We start from the raw sequence: 20,756 nt of genomic DNA, 5'->3' as shown, positions 1-20,756 counted from the left end.
TCGTGGCGTGCTTGGCAGCTGATCCATGCATTAGCACATGATGCACTCCTACCATAAATAGAGTTTCACCAAGAAGTTGCTAGTGTGTAAGGGGCATTCAAAAAGAAACTAGCCAGAGTCTGAAATGCACAAACCGGTGACAGGAAGGTAATAATGTGGCGTGTGTAACGAGGTGTGGTTCCGACCAGAGCATTGAAGTTCACAGCATGTCACTAGAGGGCTCACGTGCAGAGCTAGCAGCAGCATGCATCAATTGTCCAACACTGCCAGTTGCATTGCAAACAATGACATGGAGGTGTCAAAAAAGAGCAAAGAGGTGTTGTTTGTTTTCTGGCAGCAGAAGGAGTCGGTGGAACGGACATTCGTCAATGAATGACACAAGTGTATGGCGAACACTGCATGTCCCTTGTATGGGTCAAGGCATGGCACACACCCTTCAGGGAAGAACAGGTGTTGTTAGCCGATGATGTGCGGTCTGGACATCGAGTGGTGGCTGGAGATGAGTTCTCAGCTACCCTCAATACAGTCTGGACATCTCTCCGTGTGATTGCGCCATTTTTGGTCCCCTTAAAAAGGCTCTGAGGGGGGCAAACAATTCACCTTGAACACAGATGTCCAGCTGTACGTGCAGAACTGGTTAACATCACAATCCCAGGAATTTTATGAGACAGACATTCACTTCCTTGTCACAGTGGGGCAAGTGTCTCAACTGCCAGGGTCAATACTTCTAACATACAGGTACTGGTTTCTGTAATTATGCCTCCGGTTCGTTTCCTTTTGAATGCTCCCTATAAAATAGATTTTAACGTACTGTATCCCATCCTCTTTCATTATTCATGGCTCTTATAAATCTCTGTTAGCAGTTCAATAACCCCTGCTAACACTTTTCATTATTTGGAAGTCAGCTCCAAATGCAACAGAATTGTAAGTTCTTATGTGTTCTTACCTCTACAATGGCCACATTGTTTCATAGAAAATAAAACGTACAAAAAATTTCTAGTCGGATTTGACACTTTAATCACTCACCCTATCTCCTCATCTCCTTTTGTCTCTTGGGTGTGTGCAGGGTCCATGATAACCACAAATCTATCCTGGAAAGAGGAGTTAAACAACCACTATTTGGTGACATTTAGAATCCATCCAGAGTAACTAGAATACTGTTGATGTTGAATGTGAAAGGAAACCCAGAATTTTTTCTTACCTCACTACACTGTGGGAGGAATATAGGGCTAAGAGGCAAAGGGAGAAACACAAGAAACACTTCCCAAATATTTAATCTGTTCTAGGATTGATGGGGAGGAAGACAGGTCGGGGAAGTAGCAGTGATTCCAAAAATGAAAGCTGGTTCAGTTCTGATTAAAGTGGCATCTCCTGCTCAATCATGAGTGCTGCTGGCCTGTGACATTTCTATAATTTATCTTCCCCCTAACACTCTCAATATGATGCAGAATATCATCTTCCACCACTGTCTCCTTTTACAGACCAATGTAAAGTTATGTGCCAATTTGGAGCAACAGCGTCTGCATTTTGTTCGCCATGTCCTGGGGGGGACCAAAGGACAATAAGGTTGATAGTGGGACCTTCATCTTCGCCTCTGAAGGCGACCCATTGTCTGAAAAGGTCAATGTGATGATGTATCAATGTCTCCCTTCCATGTCTTGTTCCAAATGCATAAGATTTGGGCTCATATTCATATTGTAGCATCAGCACCATCTGTAGGGATTGTGGACAAAAAGAAGTTGCAAAGCAACCTTGTAGTCGTCGGCTCCCTCTCCCCCCCTCCTCCTCCTCAACAACTGTTCAGCTGTGGAGAGCACCATTGTCCCTGTTCATGGACTGCACAGTCTTCCAAAAAGAAAAGAAAATCCAAGAATGCAAGACTCTTGACCAACTCATATATCAAGAGACCAAGAAGAAATATGATGATTTTGTATTCTACAGGTCTGACGATGTATGCTACGGCTATGTCATCATCCTCTCTACTGATTGCCTGTACCAGTCACCCTTTGTGATTGGACCCTTGAGACTAATCAACTACACCCTTTCCCCTGATGGTTGGAGTTCCTCCTCCTATTGCTTTGGGGGTGTCAGCTCCTTACCTACCTGGGAAGTCAGTCCCAACCAGAGAAGCAACACCCTCCTCCAGCATCTCTTAGCAGGAAAGGCTCCCTCAGGATGCTCCGTGCTCAGGAGTCTGCTGATCTCCAACTAGATGTCAGCCAGTGGCTGAAAGAGCCACAGGTTGTGGATTGTAGGGCTTTGCATTCCTCCACTGTCCCATAAACTGAGGCAAACAAGGCCTTGCAGGATACTGACAGCATGTTATTCTAGTGGAAATGTAGTAATTCTTTCCGCCACATGGCTGAGCTATGACGTCTCTTATGTTGTTCCTCCGCTTTTCGCATCGCCCTACAGGAAACTTAGTTCCCAGCAATATGGATTCATATCTTCTGTGGCTGTCAAGGCTATGTTAAGAATCTTGGTGACAGTGAGAGGGCAACGGGCGACATTTGCATGTACGTTCTGGACTCTGCCTACAGCCAACACATGTCACTCAATGCAACTTTGGAGGCTCTGCTGTTGGTATGAGAACATAGCTGGGATGTGTAAATCCCTCCTGACAGGACAGTGAAGTGTCTCATAATACATTGTCTGCACTGTTTTCTCAACCCCCCCCCTCCCCCCTTTTTCCCCATTGTTTCTAATATTGGGTGATTTCAGTTCCCATGCGCCACAACCCTTTGTGGGCTTGCACTGTGTCTACTTTCTGCAATAAAGCTGTCAAAAACTTGCTCGCAGAGCTCAATTATTCCCTCTTGAATACTTGCATTCCTACACACTTCAATGTATAGACCTTATTCGGCCACTGATCTTCCCGTTTACAACACTGGTCTTCTCTTCTACATCCATTGGAGTGTCCACAATGACCTGTGCGACAGTGATCATTTTCCAATTGTCTTTAATGTCCCTCGGCCTCACTCACATGAGCTTCATCCAGATGGACTTTCAACAAAACTGTTGGGGATGCGTTCATCTCTGCTGTCTCCTTTAGCACCCCACCACATGGAGGTATTGCTGCAGCTGTTCAGAACATAACTGCAGCCATTCTATCAGCAGCTGATGTAACAACTCCCTATTCCTTCCGAAAACACACACCCCTCCCACAATTGGAAGACAGTATCTTGGTGGACACTCGAAATGTCCATGGCCATTAGGGATTGTTAACAGGTTCTCCAATGCCATAAGTGATGTCCATCAATGGAGCACCTCATTGCCTTTAAACCGTTCTGTGCCTGGGTCCACCACCTCTTAAAACAACAGAAATGAGAATGCTAGGTATCGTACATTGCCGGTTTGGGCAAATGTTAAACACCTCAGTGTACCTGGTATCTATCTGAATGATACTGTCTACATTGACCCAGATGCTTTGCATTATGCTCTGGCCCCTGCCTCTGAGAATTATAACCCTGCATTTTGTGTCCTCAAACAGAGGGTGTAGTGATTGTTACTTTTCACAAGTCACCTGGAGCCATATAATGTTCCATTCAGTAAGTGGGAGTTCCTCATTGCCGTGATATGGCAGGACCAGATTACATCCTCAGCCAAATGCTCAAACACGTACTAATAGATCGCAAAAATGTTATCATTTTCAGCTGAATCTGGAGTGAGAAGCATGTTCATCCCAGTATTGAAACTGGGTAAACACACCTTTGAGACAGACAGCTATTGCCCATTTAGTCTCATTAATGTTCTCAGAAAGTTGCTCAAACATGGTGAGCTGGCAGCTGTGTTGATACATTGAGTCTTGGGGAGGGGGTGTGTCTTTTGGCACCATCCCAGGGCAGTTTTTGCCAAGGCCATTATAGTGCTGCCAGTTTGCTCTGCCTGGAGATTGCTATCCACTCAGCTTTTTCCCAGCGTCAACAACTTACTGCTGCCAGAATGAGATTTTCACTCTGCAGCTGAGTGAAAATCTCATTCTGGAAATATCACCTAGGCTTTGGCTAAGCCATGTCTCCGCATTATACTTTCTTCCAGGAGTGCTAGTTCAGCAGGTTTCACAGAAGAGCTTCTGTGAAGTTTGGAAGGTGGGAGACGAGGTTCTGGCAGAACTGAAGCTGTGAGGACGGGTTTGAGTCGTGCTTGGGTAGCTCAGTTGGTAGAGCACTTGCCCAGAAAGGCAAAGGTCCCGAGTTCCAGTCTTGGTCCGTCACACAGTTTTAATCTGTCAGGAAGTTTCAACTTGTTGCTGTTTTCTTTGACTTGCAGGAGGTTTATGACACCATCAAATCCTCGTTACACTATGCAAGTGGGGTCTCCAGGGCCTCCTCCCGATTTTTGGCAGAATTTCTTATCACACAGTACTTTCTGGATTCAAGCTGATGTTTCCCAAAGTACACCACATGTACAAAAGATTTGGGCTGTGCAGGGCTCCGTATCGAGTGTGCCCCTTTTTCTACTGGCAATCATTGGTCTAGCTGCAGCTGTATAGTCTACAGTGCCACCCTCTGTGTGTGCTAATGATTTTTGAATTTATTACTGCACCTCCATTGTAGATGTTGCTCAACACCAACTGCTGGGTGCTACACTCCTGGAAATTGAAATAAGAACACCGTGAATTCATTGTCCCAGGAAGGGGAAACTTTATTGACACATTCCTGGGGTCAGATACATCACATGATCACACTGACAGAACCACAGGCACATAGACACAGGCAACTGAGCATGCACAATGTCGGCACTAGTACAGTGTATATCCACCTTTCGCAGCAATGCAGGCTGCTATTCTCCCATGGAGACGATCGTAGAGATGCTGGATGTAGTCCTGTGGAACGGCTTGCCATGCCATTTCCACCTGGCGCCTCAGTTGGACCAGCGTTCGTGCTGGACGTGCAGACCACGTCAGACGACGCTTCATCCAGTCCCAAACATGCTCAATGGGGGACAGATCCGGAGATCTTGCTGGCCAGGGTAGTTGACTTACACCTTCTAGAGCACGTTGGGTGGCACGGGATACATGCGGACGTGCATTGTCCTGCTGGAACAGCAAGTTCCCTTGCCGGTCTAGGAATGGTAGAACGATGGGTTCGATGACGGTTTGGATGTACCGTGCACTATTCAGTGTCCCCTCGACGATCACCAGTGGTGTACGGCCAGTGTAGGAGATCGCTCCCCACACCATGATGCCGGGTGTTGGCCCTGTGTGCCTCGGTCGTATGCAGTCCTGATTGTGGGGCTCACCTGCACGGCGCCAAACACGCATACGACCATCATTGGCACCAAGGCAGAAGCGACTCTCATCGCTGAAGACGACACGTCTCCATTCGTCCCTCCATTCACGCCTGTTGCGACACCACTGGAGGCGGGCTGCAAGATGTTGGGGCGTGAGCGGAAGACGGCCTAACGGTGTGCGGGACCGTAGCCCAGCTTCATGGAGACGGTTGCGAATGGTCCTCGCCGATACCCCAGGAGCAACAGTGTCCCTAATTTGCTGGGAAGTGGCGGTGCGGTCCCCTACGGCACTGCGTAGGATCCTACGGTCTTGGCGTGCATCCGTGCGTCGCTGCGGTCCGGTCCCAGGTCGATGGGCACGTGCACCTTCCGCCGACCGCTGGCGACAACATCGATGTACTGTGGAGACCTCACGCCCCACGTGTTGAGCAATTCGGCAGTACGTCCACCCGGCCTCCCGCATGCCCACTATACGCCCTCGCTCAAAGTCCGTCAACTGCACATACGGTTCACGTCCACGCTGTCGCGGCATGCTACCAGTGTTAAAGACTGCGATGGAGCTCCGTATGCCACGGCAAACTGGCTGACACTGACGGCGGCGGTGCACAAATGCTGCGCAGCTAGCGCCATTCGACGGCCAACACCGCGGTTCCTGGTGTGTCCGCTGTGCCGTGCGTGTGATCATTGCTTGTACAGCCCTCTCGCAGTGTCCGGAGCAAGTATGGTGGGTCTGACACACCGGTGTCAATGTGTTCTTTTTTCCATTTCCAGGAGTGTATATGAAAGGCACAGTCCTGGGCTTTGATCCATGGCCGCCAAAGCATGCATCATGCACTTCTGTCACCATTCACAACTAGAACTCTGCTTTGATGACCACTTGCTCAATGTGGAGTCGTATAACTTCTTGGGACTGCTCTTTGAAGCCTGATTCACATGGCTTCCCTATATTTGCCATGTTAAATGAAATATTCTCAGAGGCTGGGGTCCCTCTACTACACAACAGGCACCAACAACTGCTGCTCAACTATGCAATACACATTCACTGCTCACTGGAACATCCAAACTCCCATGTCCTTGTTCCTGGTAGGGAGATCCGCATTCCATAATGGAAGCCCAGGATTATAACCCAGATCACATTTGGCATACAGTATCTCCGCTCTGAACTACCATATTCCATCACTGTTGCCTCCTATTAGGGAACAATTGTTTATGCCCCCATGGTACGTACCCCATCCTTGGAACTGTTTTGATCTATCCTTTGGGCAGAAAGACTGTTGAGTCAGTGGTTTCTCACTGTCTATTCATTGCCATCCATGATGTATTTCTAGGTTCAGAAGTGGTCTACGCAGATAGCTCAACAGTCAAAGGAAAATGTGAAATAAATTGGTCAAGAACATTTTGAGATTTGTTAACATTTTCTCTTTATGTGTTGTTGTTGTTAATAATAATAATATACAAAGTAGATCCTAAATTGATACAGTTCCTAAACATAGTAATGAAAAATTGGAAAACCACACTTAATATCCAAACAAATTCAAATAATATCACATCACAGCCAATACAGATTAAGTGTGGAATATACCAAGGAGACTCATTAAGTCCCTTCTGGTTCTGCCTTGCTCTGAACCCACTGTCCAACATGCTAAATAATACAAATTATGGAACATTACAACACAAAATCACACATTTGCTATACATGCAACTCAACCAATTACTAAAGCTAACAGAAGTATCCAGCAATGATATAAATATGGCTTTTGGAACGGACAAATGTAAGAAAAATAGCATACTCAAGGGAAAACACACTGCACAAGAAGATTACATATTGGATAACCACAGCATAGAAGCGATTGAAAAAACAGATGTCTATAAATATCTCGGATACAGACAAAAAATAGGAATAGATAATACAAATATTAAAGAAGAACTAAAAGAAAAATATAGACAAAGACTAACAAAAATACTGAAAACAGAATTGACAGCAAGAAACAAGACAAAAGCTATAAATACTTATGCTATACCAATATTGACCTACTCATTTGGAGTAGCGAAATAGAGTAACACAGACGTAGAAGCACTCGATACACTTACACGATCACAATGCCACAAATATAGAATACATCACATACATTCAGCAACAGAAAGATTCACATTAAGCAGAAAGGAAAGAGGAAGGGGATTTATCACCATTAAAAAACCTACATTATGGACAGGTACACAATTTAAGAAAATTCTTTATAGAACGAGCAGAAACTAGCAAAATACAAAAAGCAATCACTCATATAAATACATTGGCTACACCATCGCAATTTCATAACCACTTCTACAACCCTATAGATCACATAACATCAACAATACGAAGAAAGTAAATTGGAAAAAGAAAACACTACATTTCAGGCACCTGTATCATCTAACACAGCCGCACATCGATCAAGACGCATCCAACACATGGCTAAGAAAAGGCAATATATACAGTGAGACGGAAGGATTCATGATTGCAATACAGGATCAAACAATAAACACCAGATATTACAGCAAGCATATTATTAAAGATCCCAATACCACAACAGATAAATGCCGACTTTGCAAACAACAAATAGAAACAGTAGATCACATCACAAGCGATGTACAATATAGCAAATACAGAATACCCCAGAAGACATGACAATGTAGCAAAAATAATACATCAACTACTTGCCATACAACATAAACTAATAAAACAACACATTCCCACATACAAGTATGCACCAAAAAATGTACTGGAGAATGATGAATACAAATAATACTGGAACAGAACCATTATAACAGATAAAACACTACCACATAACAAACCTGACCTCATACTCACCAATAAAAAGAAGAAGTTCCAACACAACTAATCGAAATATCCATACCCAATACAACAAATATTCAGAAGATAACAGGAGAAAAAATTGAAAAATACCTCCAACTGGCTGAGGAAGTCAAGGACATGTGGCATCAGGATAAAGTTGACATTATACCAATTATACTATCAACTACAGAAATCATACCACACAATATCCACCAGTACATGAACGCGATACAGCTACATCCAAACGTATATATACAACTACAGAATTCTGTAATTATTGATACATGTTCAATTACCCGAAAGTTCCTAAATGCAATGTAACATATACCGTACAGTTAAAAGGAAGTCGCGCTTGATCAAGGTCCGCATCACTTTCCATTTTTAACCAGACATAAGTCTGAGAAAGGAAAGAATAATAATAATAATAATAAAGTATGTACAGAGTGACACTTACTGAACTATATGAAATAAAATCATCATAACTTCTGAACGGTTGGCCACAGTGCATTATGGGAATTGGTATGCGCTGTAGAGTTTGGTTTAGTGACAAAGCCCACTTTCGTTTGGATGGGTTCATCAATAAGCAAAACTGGCACATTTGGAAGACTGAGAATCCTCATTTTGTGATCGAGAAGTCTCTTCACCCTCACTCAACAGGTGACTGGGTGCTGTACAGTATCCAGTCACGGAATAATCGGTGCGATATTCCTTGATGGCACGGTGACTACCGAACAGTATGTGAAGGTTTTGGAAGATGATTTGATCTCCATTATCCATAGTGACCCTCATTTCAACAAGATGTGGTTCATGCAAGATGGAGATTGATCCCATCGAAGCAGAAGAGTGTTTGATCTCCTGGAGGCGCACTTTGGTGACCTCATTCTGGCTCTGGGCTACCCAGAGGCCACTGGCATGGGCCCCAATTGGCAGTCATATTCTCTGGATCCGAACACATGTGACTCCTTTATGTGGGGCTATATTAAAGACAAGGTGTACAGCAATAACCCCAAAATGATTGCTGAGCAGAATACAGCCATTCAGGAAGTCGTCGACAGCATTGATGTTCAGACACCTTAAGTGAGTTGTGTAGAATTTCGCTATTCGTCTGCACCATGTCATTGCCAATGACATCAGGCATATCGAACATATCATAACCTATATCCGAATATCTGTAGTGACGTTTTCATATTGAGCATAGTGTGTACATGCTGTAGGTTGTAACTAGCGTATGTTTCCCCCATCCCACAAATAGTTCAATAATTATCTCCCTGTATATTCCATAGATAATAAGAAAGTATGTTACCTATGTCTGTCTGAACATTTATTAGAGTATTGTGTCAAAATTTGAAATAACTCAATCAAAAACATAACAATGAAATTTACAAATTATATAAAGACTCCGATATAGTGGCCAAAATTAAAGCCAAAAGACTGAAATGGATAGGGCATGTCATCAGAGCACCACCAAACAGGACCATCAAGAAAGTGACTGAAGAGATTCCCACCGGAAAACGACCTCTTGGACGCCCACGCATGAGATACTTGGACAATATTCAAGACGATCTCAGAAAACTAGGACATGACAGATAGTGGCAAATTACTTGTAAAGACAGAGCAAAGTGGTTCAACATTGTCCATTCTGCAGCAAAAAGCCTTCATGGATTGTAATGCTTAATAATAATAATAATAATAATAATAATAATAACTTTTCAAGACTTTGTTCACAATGTTTCCTCTGTTTTTATTATATTCATATTTGTATGCCATATATATTAAAAATATGTATCTTATGTCCATCCAAGCATTTATTAGGGAATCATTTAAAACTTTCAAGTGAATTTTTCAAGAACTTGTAGAGTTTTTTGCTGACATCATACCCATTTATATAGTAAATATATATTTGCATGCAGTATATATTTAAAAAATATGTAGCTTGTGTCCATCCACACGTTTATTGGAGTATCGTGTAAAAATTTGGAGTAAATTGGTAACAGTATTAATCGATAATTTGTCATTATATAGTAGTATAGATTATTATTACAGTAGTTGATCTGCTCAATCGATCACAACATTCTCCCTGAAGAGAGCGATTCTCCTAACACCATCCGGCCCAACCCCCTTCCCCACCACCAAAAATAAAAAGTCCCTTTTTTAGTAAATATGTAAGTCTGGTGTCCACATTTTCTAGTCAAATGCTCAGTCTTAAAAATACGTTGTTCGCTCACATTAATGTGACCACCTGTCAAAAGCCTGGATAACTACCTTTTGCAGTCCAAACTGTTGCAAGATGTGCAGGAAGTTAGTCAATGAGGTTTTGGAGATACCAATATGGATGCAAAGCCATGCCAGTTCCAGTGCCATGTCCAGCTGCACTATGTTTCTCGATTGAGGGTCAATGGCATTAACAGCCGGGTCGAGATGCTTCCACTGAGTCTCGATTGGGTTTAAATCCAGATAGTTTGGTGGCCATTGGAGTATAGTAAACTCATCCTGGTGTTCTTTGAAATATCCATGTACACTGTCAGCTGTGTGACACATTGCTGGCACTGGATTCCCTGGACTATAATGCTCCATCCTCTTACCTGGACATATACATCAGTAGCCATCAGTCTGATAGAGCATAAAACAAGATTCATCTGTAAAGGCCTCCTCATGCCACTTAGCGGACGTTCCATTGTGGTGTTGATGTGCAGATCCAGCCTTTGTCACCAATGAACAGCAGTCAGCATGGGTGCATGAACCAAGTGCTTGGTGCAGAGGTCCTTATGGAGCAATGGTAGTTGAGGAGACCCTATTGGTAGCCCTTTGGTTCATCTGGGCGTTCATTTACCCAACAGTTCCACATTTATTTACCTGTATACACCTCTGCAGCCATCATTCACCTCTGTCATGTATGGCCTGTGGTGCACCAGTTGCCTAGGCACTGGTTTTGGATAGCGCCATTTTGCCTTGCACAGTATATTTCAACCATGGTGGCATGCAAACATTTTACAAACTCCGCTGTTTTGGAAATGCTTCCACCCTTGGCCTAAAAGCCAGTGATAATGCCCTTCTGACTCCTGGTAAGTCACTCAGTTACCACATCATGGTTACGACTGCACTGTTTTCAACATACCCACAACACGCTTTATACAGCCTCCACTGTCAGTGCTGGCACCTCGGAATGGTTACTGCCTGTTGACGTCAGGCATAGATGGTGGTCATAGTAATATGACTGGACCATGTAGCTGCCAGTGTATTTTTAAATATTAGAAGTGATATTTTCATTGTTGAATAATATCTGCAAAACTGTAGAGAGCTGATACTCATTTTAAAAAATCTCGTGATCAATTGTAGCACATGTTTGAAGATATGGTTTTAGAAGAAGATAATGCCAAGGAGCAAATTATCAAATCCATTGAAGATCTTTTAAAAGAGGCAGAACAGTTGGGTTCAGTAAGTATTTGCTTTTGTGTTTATACAATGGAAATTGCCATTAATTGTTCACCTGTTAGAACTTTTCCGTTTCAGGAAATTGGAGTAAAAATTCCTGTTGATAACAATGAATATGAAATGCTTCCACTGTGTCAAGTTGAGGAAGATCTAACAAAAAAAGTCTCTGAATACAGGGAACTGAAGCAAGAGAGGTTGTCATATTATGCCAAGCTCAGGGCAAAGGTATGTCCTTACATGTAAACAACAAAATTAACCAATTTTATATCTAATTTCAAAGAAAGGTAATATAGCTTAGTGATATGTGGTGCATGGAAACGTGCCGCAGAAAATAGTATCAACACTAGCTTTTGAGCTCTTGCTCCTTCTCTAGCAAAAGCACACACACACACACACACACACACACACACACACACACACACACAGGTACACAAACACATATACCCACAGTGAGACTGACTATTTATTCAATTTTAATAAACATTTTTGGAACAGTGATCAAAAATTTTTAAATTTTTCTTTTTAAAATTCAGTCTTGATCACACCACATGTGCTACAAGAACGTATGTTCTTGTAGCATATGTGGTGTGATCAAGGCTGAATTTTAAAAAAAGAAAAATTGCCTATTTATTGATTACTGAGAGCAATAGTTGCTAGGGCAGATGGAGAGGGGGGGGGGGGGGGGGGGGGACATGAGGCAAGGAAGGGGTAGTGGGATAGTGTGAGGCAGTTCTTTTAGCAGATGACTCGGTGGTTTCACAGTGAAACGAATGGCATTAAGATAGTAGAGCATATATGAAATAGGGAGGGGTGATAGGAGCATGTGAGGGTACACAGAAGAGGGGCAGAGATGAAGTAGGTGACAGGGAATGGGGAGAGAGAAAATAAATTGTTGTGTTCAGAAAATTCTCCTTCGTTTCTTCGTAGCCTTTGTATTTTTGTGACAGAAAGAGATGTCTTAAATTTTTTACAGAAAAATGCGTTACATTTGGATCTGCAAATTTGGTGTATCTAAATATGGTAAGCATTGTCTTACTAACGGCATCAAGATGACGACTGGGTTGTATCTAACCAGCCTTACACCTAGCCATAATGTTGAGATCGATGAGCCACCACTCTCAACTAGGCAGCATCTCTCCTTGGCAGACATGCTGTCAATGTTCTGTCACTATCGCGGTTGTTTACTTGCAATAATGTCACTAATCACCTTTTGGGCATATACATAACTTCTGCACCATTTCAGTGCATTAATGTGTTCATTGTAATTAATTATTATAGTAGTTCTATTACATGTTTATTACCTTATAAATAAAAAACTTTTTTATTTTAAATCCAGTGCATTAGTGTTTGTAAAATGATCCTTTCATATAGCGTTCATTAAAAAAAAAGACCATCATTCCACTTGGGACCTGTGGAGTGGTACCTTAAAAGCTTATTTGTTTGAGTTGTAAATATTTGTCATGTATTATTGTTTTTCTGACATGTTCTGCATCCTGGAGGACTTCCTCACTATGGATCAATTGGAATCTAATCTAATCAGGCAGCATATAACAAAACCATTTGGTATCTAAGCAGAAAAATGCGTTGAGGAATTAGAAATGTCGTGTTAATACTATGTAATGAGGTAGGAGCAAATAGGCACTATGCCTAATTAAAAGGTCAATCTGATATTAGAATTGACAAGAAGCAATGCATCTCTCTTAAAGTTTTAAACTGTATTTTAAATGACCATCATGATTTTAGTGATCTGCATTGTTATTTGACCAAGATAGCAAATACCCGCAGTTGCTGTTATTCTTCCACACAATCTAAAAATTCTGTGCCCCTAACATATATAGTGTATACTACGTGGAGCCAAAGGTTGAAAAGTCTCCCTAGGAGGAAAATTCTTATATTCCGTATTCTTACTAGCTCTTTGCGCTCCAGTTGATAATAGAAATGCACCAAATAGTGAGAATAATTCATAAAATTTAAAGGCCTCTTCTGAGATCCAAGGGAAGAAAAGTGTTTATCAGGTAAGAGTGCTGAGAAGAAGGGGCAAGATTTAGGGGAGGTAATAGGCAAAGGTCACCAGAGGGATAGCATAGGACAAGACAGTCATTATGAAACATATTCTTTTACATGTACATTCATATTTTTGAAGTGAGATAATGATTCTCATATTGAGCTAGAAATATTTAGCAATAAATAAGCCATGTGCATTGAATATATGGAGGCAGGTGATATGGGTGATTGGAGTCATGAACAATAGCAGTCAAGTTTAAGTTTGTTCTGCACACTTACACCAAGCATTCTCCGACAGCCAGTGAGCGTTGTGCGAGCATAAAACATGATCGTAATGAGTTAATTTGGTGAATTTTTATTCCATTTGATGCTTCTCGTCACTTGTGGTGGTAAGCAACAAATTCTACAGAAGCAAACAGGAGACATAATTTGAAGCATATACACTTAAAGTGCGAAGTGTGGGCATGCCAGTACCGCAACTATCACTTGGAACCAGCAACAATAATAGCCCCATCCGTGACTCGGCCTGCACGAATTGCCATCATTCGTGTATAGGAGTAAAGCATGTCAATCTGTATTAGGCCAGGGGTAAGTTTTATATGTATAAAGAAATGGTAAGTGCTGTTAATATGGCAATAGCTTGTGGGTTATGCTTGATCTAAAGTGTAGAGAAGTTAGTCGGTTTGTTGAAATTGCAAATGATAGAGTGGACTGGATGATGATCAAGTTTTTGTATGTTTGGCAGAAGATTAGTAAGAGTACATGGGTGGTGTGCTGGCTGATAACTGTTTAATGATGCATAAATTGTGTGTGTGTGTGTGTGTTTTTGTATGTTTGGCAGAAGATTAGTAAGAGTACATGGGTGGTGTGCTGGCTGATAACTGTTTAATGATGCATAAATTGTGTTTGTGTGTGTGTGTGTGTGTGTGTGTGTGTGTGTGTGTGTGCCGAAAGAATTTGTGGAAAAATTTAAGCTGACAGTGATATATTGTTCACTGGTAGCAAGCCAACTACCTTAACGCAGTAATTACTCATTTCTTTCCAGGAAAAAGAATTGTGTGAGCGTTTGGGTCTAGAAGATGTTTACGAAATACCAAATGCTGTACCTTCAGAGGAGCAGCTATCTCAGTTTGAAGTGTACATTAAATTTAAAGCTGATGAAAAGGTAAATAAATGTTGTCCCTCCCTGAAGAAGTGGGTGACACTTTAATAATTCTGTGTTTGCAAATATTATTAGTGTGTTTATCAATTTATTTCTTTTTTTACAAAAAAAAAATTTCCTTTTCTCCCTGTTAAGGATCGACTCACCAATTTTTTCTACCAAACAAGGTCAAGTATAATGGAAATAATGAGGGAGCTGGAAATGACTCCTTTATTGGATTTTGAGAAGAAAGTAGTATGTGAAGATGAAGATTCATTTAAGCTATCAAAAGAGAATATAGCTAAACTAAAAGTGAGTGTGATCTTCAGTTTTCACTCAAGCTACTGGTTGTAATTAATTAAAATTCTGTAATTTAGTAGTACTGGTTTTTGATATTTCCAGAGATTATCTAATAACTTTTTTCTAATTTATTAAAGAAATAAGTCAGAATTTTAAAGTGTTATCGTAATTCGCTGCAGTGGTCAGGACAGACGTAATATTCCCATGTGTCAATTGCATTATTCAGATATTAAGTTTTATTTCAAAATTATTAAATGGAAAATTAATACAGGTACTACACTAATATTATTAGTTTAGCCTAAGAATAATATTTGTGTTGTTTAACACAGAGTGCTAGTTGGTAACTCCTCCCCATGTAGGCAAGGTGTTTGTCTGTGAGCTACTTACCATAGTTTCTTAGATCTTTTCCTGGAATAAAAAATAGACTAGTCATGCTGTATTATAAATCCCACAGCATATTCTCAGCTGATATCTTAATGCATCACATAATCACTTCCTGCTCACTTTTTATTGCTTTCAGAAATGAAGTTAGTGCACAGTTGACAGCTAATGGTTTTTCTTTCTTGTTCACGATAGATCTTGAATGCACATTGTGCTGTTTATACCGTAATCCTTAAACCTCTCGCCAATCTTTCTCCCTCGTTGTTTACAGTAGTCTAGCAGTTGAGTACAAACCAAAATTATTTGTTGTAATCGCAATTTGTTTAAGTATGTAAAGTTATGGCACCCAAGTAAAGTTATGGCACCCAAGTTGTGTAGTGTCCATTGACTTCCAGAACATAGTCAATACAGTTGCATATTGTTCACCTACTTAACTAGATACTAGCTTACAGAGTATCAGATCTACTTTGTAATTGGCTTTTGGATACCATAACAGATGGAACTCAACACATTGTTGTTAACATATGTAAAACCAAATTATGATGTACCACTAGGGGGTATTATAGAGTCACTGCCACTCACACTACATATATATAGTTCTGGTGAATGAAGTCAGAATATTTGTGAAGCTCTTCAAGCTTGATACATATTGGAAAGTAGCGTAATTTATTGCGCATGAATAAGTGGAAATGCCTATTATTTTTTTGTATACACTTTTGGCAATCAATTGTAAAGATAGTAACCGTAAAATATCAGGGAATATGTGACCAGTGGCCTAAACTGAATGACCACATGAAACTAACTGTAGAGATCAGGTGCTCAGTTAAGATTCATTGGAAGAATCTTGATATACTGTAATTACCCCATGAAACTAACAGCTTACAATATCTCATTCATTCAGTTTATTATTGCACAAATGCCTGTAACATATACCAGGTTAGGATTAATTAAAGATATCCAGAGAACCATTTCTTCATGTGTTCATTTAGTGAGTGCAAGTGTATGACTGAGATGCTCATCAGACTCCAATAGATGGCTGTACAAGAGCACTGTATGTCACAGAAAGCTTTACTGTTAAAATTCCAGGTGAGTATTTTTCCAAGAAGAGGCAGGCAACATACTATTTTGTGTTACATACGTCTCACAAAGTGACAATGACATGAAACTCAAAGAAATTAAAATTCATTTGAGGCTTTCTGACAGTTGCTGTTGCTGTGCATTCTTTACGAATGGGGCAGTAAATAAGGAAAGTGATAGTGGTACATGAAGCACCTTCTACCACACACACCATACGATGTATTTTGGTGTATTGATGAAAATTTGTAGTATAATTGGTGCTGGATTGGTCTTAGAACTGGAAGCCATGCCAATCTTGTTCTCCGTATTCCTCCTTGTTCTGATGCAGAGTGTAACTGAGTTAGCACAGTAGTGGGCAAACACAGTTGCCATTATCATGAGTAGTAATCTGATGTTGAGCTGCCTGTATGTGTGTGGGTTTCATAAGATTTGCCTGAATAACCCCAAATAAAAGCTGCATGTAAACACTTTTTCATATTAATGTGGATTCAGTGGCATCTGATTCCGCTTATAAAATGCTTTTGTTGTGAAGCTTGAACGTTAGTTTTAACTAGGTGCTACCAAATTTGAAAGATTATTCAAAAATAGAGAGAAATTAAACAAGCACATGGTTGTACCAGACTGCCTCCTGCTGCCATTAACCATAAGGGTTATCATTTACCACAGTGTTGTAAATGATCAGCAACTCATTGTGTAGATTATGTATTCAGTAATTTGTTTTATTAAGAATGCACATTGGAAAATATTTTAAACAATATTTTGACCAAAGCTTACATTTCGAACATAAATTAGGAAAAATAGCTGACTTGCAAATGACTTATATGTGGTGCATGAAACACTGGGTCTGATACAGCCAGCAGAATATAGTCACATTGAGCATCTTCCTGCTCCTTATTTAGGGTTGACTTTAGAATCCTATTGTCTCAGCATCACATCCTTCGTTTCATACTCCTCACACTATTGTCTTTTTTAAACTTTTTGCAATCTAACTCAGACTGTACTGTCAACTCTTTCTCCGACGCATCATTGAGAAATTCTGTGATAATAGTAAAATGACACACTTGACCTCAGTCATTAGCCACAATTCTTTTCAAATTTTGCACCACAAAAGTTCATCTAGAAACTAAAACATGCTTGTAACATGCTACAAGACCAATTAATTTTTACTTTGGCCAGGGTCGCAGTTGGCTTTGCTGTATATTATTTTTCACATGAAACCCCACATGTTGTGAGTGCCTGTATGTCTTCATTCCTTTTTTTAACTCATCTAATTTTTATTTGTGTTTAGGAATTACATAACACCCTGGTTCAGAAGCTAGAAGACACAAAGGCATTGTCAATGGAACTTCGGGAGAAACTCTGCAAATTGTGGGACCGGCTTCATGAGAGCTTTGATGCACGGACTGCATTTCTTGATGCACATAGTGGCTATTCAGTCAAAACTATAGAAGCTGTACGTATAAGATTATTTACTTAATACTGAACCCTGTGCTGTTCAATATGTTGTTTTGCTATCAGATGTAATTTATACGGTGTGGACAAAACTAAAATTCCATGTAATTGGCAATGTGGCATCAGGTGAACATACATAACTTTTTTTTAACTTGTGTTCTCCATAAAGGCACATTTAACCAAACTTGATTTTGGTTCTACACTGACAACTCTATTTTCGATTTTCACTGTGAAATACGGACTAACTGCAAACATCTTCAGGAACTACATAATAAACAGCATGTTTAAGAGTGCACAGAGCATAAAGTTATCTGGAATAGGTGCGTAGATTGCCCTTTGCATAGACTCCCAAATCTTTATATAACATGCTAGTTAACACTTGGTGGGTAAGAGAAATCGTCTTGAAAATGTAACCTCCTTGTTAATTACAGAATGATAACATCCAGAGACCAACAGAGGTACGCAGATAAAATAAGTGGTAACCTAGATCCACCAAACCTAGAAGAAATAATAACTACCATGAGCAAACTGAAAAACAACCTGGCCGCAGGAACAGACTGTATTCCAGCAGAGCTATTTAAGCAAGGAGGTAGCAAATTGGAACAGATCCTTTTAAAGATGGCTATTTTAGTATGAGAAAAAGAGAAAATGGCCCAACAATGGAAGGAAGGAATAATATACAAGTAGATCAGTTAGAATGTGGTAACTATAGAGGGATCACATTACTTAACATGGCATATAAAGTATTTTGCAATATACTATTTGACTGTCTCCTTCCAATAATTCTGAGAGAGATGGGGGCATATCAATGTGGGTTTCCCCCAGGAAAGTCCACTCAAGATCAGACCTTTGCTCCAAGGCAGTAGTATTCAACCTGTGTGCTGCAGCACTCTGTGTACAATAAATGACTGGCTATGGTGTCGTGGATTTGTTTCGTAGTTAGTGGCAAAGAAGACAGTTGTCTGAAATTCCATTTGTGGTGTCAACTTATGTGACCTCGGAGAAATTCCACTTTCGATGTTGGTCAGCTTGTGTAAGCAGTCATAACCTCAAAGCGGAACTGTTATGTGTTACGCTTAGCACCAGCAGTGATTGTTGCATTTTCATCTAGTTTTTGTTATATTGTGGCTTTGTTATAAAGATAATAAAGAAGATAAACTGTGGGAAAGGTCTTAAATTTGTTAAGTGGAAGTAAAAAGCGAGACCTTCCTAATGGCAACAAGGAAAGTGGTAATGAGGATAGGAAACAAAGGTAGATAAAATACAATAATAGCTACAAAAATTTTGGTTTCATGTGCACTGTTGTGAATAGTGAAGGGTGTCAGCAGCGTGTTTTGTGTTTAAAAGTACTTTCTGTTGAATGTATGCTAAGTAAAGAATTAAAGTAACGTTTAGAAAGTGTTCATAAGACTGACATGGTCAAACCGAGAGAATATTTTTGTAAAAACTGAGTAAAATAAAAGAGCAAAAATTGGTGTGTGAATGAGAAGCAGAAAGGAAAAGAGAGGAGAGGAGAGGAGCAGAGAAAGGGAACAGACTGGTGGAAGCAGTGAGGGGAGGGCAGGTGAATTGTGAAAGGACAGGGAGTGGAAAAGTGGGGTAGATGGTGTGGAGACAGTAGGTTACCCTGTTTTTATCCGTGCCCCACTCTGACTGTTGCTTCCATTTAACGTGTTTCTGTTGCAATCTGGCCATAGTAGTGATCATGTGTTTGAGGTGTGCTCCCTTGTGAGAATTTCTCTTTTCTGATTACACTGGATTTGCTTTTGAGAGGGTGATGGTTCAAACCCGCGTCCGGTCATCCTAATTTAGGTTTTTCGTGATCTCCCTAAATTGCTTCAGGCAAATGCCAGGATAGTTCCTTTGAAAGGGCACGGCTGATATCCTTCCCTAATCCGATAGGACCCATGACCTCGTTGTTTGGTCCCTTCCCGAAATCAACCAATCTCTCTTCTTAAGAAGACTGGCCAAAAGCTGTTATGTAAAAGTCATTTCATTGTGCCTGCCTGCAACTCAGCATGCCATTTTTATAGTGCTCTGTCCTAGCAAATTACAAAATAGACAGCTGAAGGCCAAACAGTTCTAATTGCACAAATATTAATAGAAATATATTTTTGCGTGACAAAATCTGATGATGTAACATGACTTGAAATTTTAAATCACTGAAGTCTCTGTTCTCCATTTCCTGTCTTTCATATACTGTGATCTAAAATTATAAAAAATGGCGCCATGTAAAACCATGCCATTGTTTTGATGTCTTATTTTCAGGAAGTTGATATCCGAAGTGGTCACTAGCAAATCAGTTGTGCTCAGCAAGAAGAGAGAGAGTAAATTGAAAGTAATCGTCAAGTTGAAAGTCGTGTAACAGCAGTGGAAAGCGTTCACGCCTGGGAAAAAATTATTTATGGAGCCCTGCAGTAGGCACAAAATATTCAGAGGGGCCCCTAAGGAAAACTGACACAAAGTGGTGTCACTATGAACCCAAAACCAGATTCCAGTTTCCAGTTTTATTGGTTCCTTGTTATGCCACTCACAAATATGAAACTGATCTGGGGCAATATGAAGAAAATTGAGAATTCATTTAAGGTGAATTGAGTTTGGCAATCCTGAACTCAACAAATATTTCCTAGACACTGAACCCCACCTCTTTGCTCAATAACAATGTGCGTTCGTCAACCAGGCTAGCAGGACTTCCATTTTGACAGTTATCACTTTTCCCACATAACAAAGTTACTCCACTACAGCCTTGGCATTCATGGAAGTTACATTTGCAACAGAAGCAGGAGTTAATTGATAACATTCCAGAGCCTTAACAGACAGAAACTCTTGTGCCCAACTAATTCAGAAATAAATTTCGTACACTGTTTCTTCTTGTGACACCACTGAACCCCCTTACTTAGTGAA

At 40.6% G+C, this 20,756-nt stretch overlaps 1 protein-coding gene across 3 annotated transcripts in view; it reads left to right on the top strand.

Moving 5' to 3' along the window:
- Positions 1–20,756, top strand: part of LOC126457750 (protein regulator of cytokinesis 1-like) — a 148,581-nt gene that overhangs the window by 39,165 nt on the left and 88,660 nt on the right. For all 3 annotated transcript variants that reach the window (XM_050094301.1, XM_050094299.1, XM_050094302.1), the window contains exons 3-7: positions 11,402–11,500; positions 11,576–11,722; positions 14,547–14,666; positions 14,799–14,954; positions 17,689–17,853. In XM_050094301.1, the coding sequence (XP_049950258.1) occupies positions 11,402–11,500; positions 11,576–11,722; positions 14,547–14,666; positions 14,799–14,954; positions 17,689–17,853 (687 nt within the window). The remainder of the gene's footprint in view (positions 1–11,401; positions 11,501–11,575; positions 11,723–14,546; positions 14,667–14,798; positions 14,955–17,688; positions 17,854–20,756) is intronic.

The sequence above is a fragment of the Schistocerca serialis genome, chromosome 2 (genome assembly GCF_023864345.2).
Source record: "Schistocerca serialis cubense isolate TAMUIC-IGC-003099 chromosome 2, iqSchSeri2.2, whole genome shotgun sequence".
NCBI classification, from domain to species: Eukaryota; Metazoa; Arthropoda; class Insecta; order Orthoptera; family Acrididae; genus Schistocerca; species Schistocerca serialis.
The sequence above is the reverse complement of the archived record's forward strand: the minus strand, read 5'-3'. Positions and strand labels throughout refer to the sequence as shown.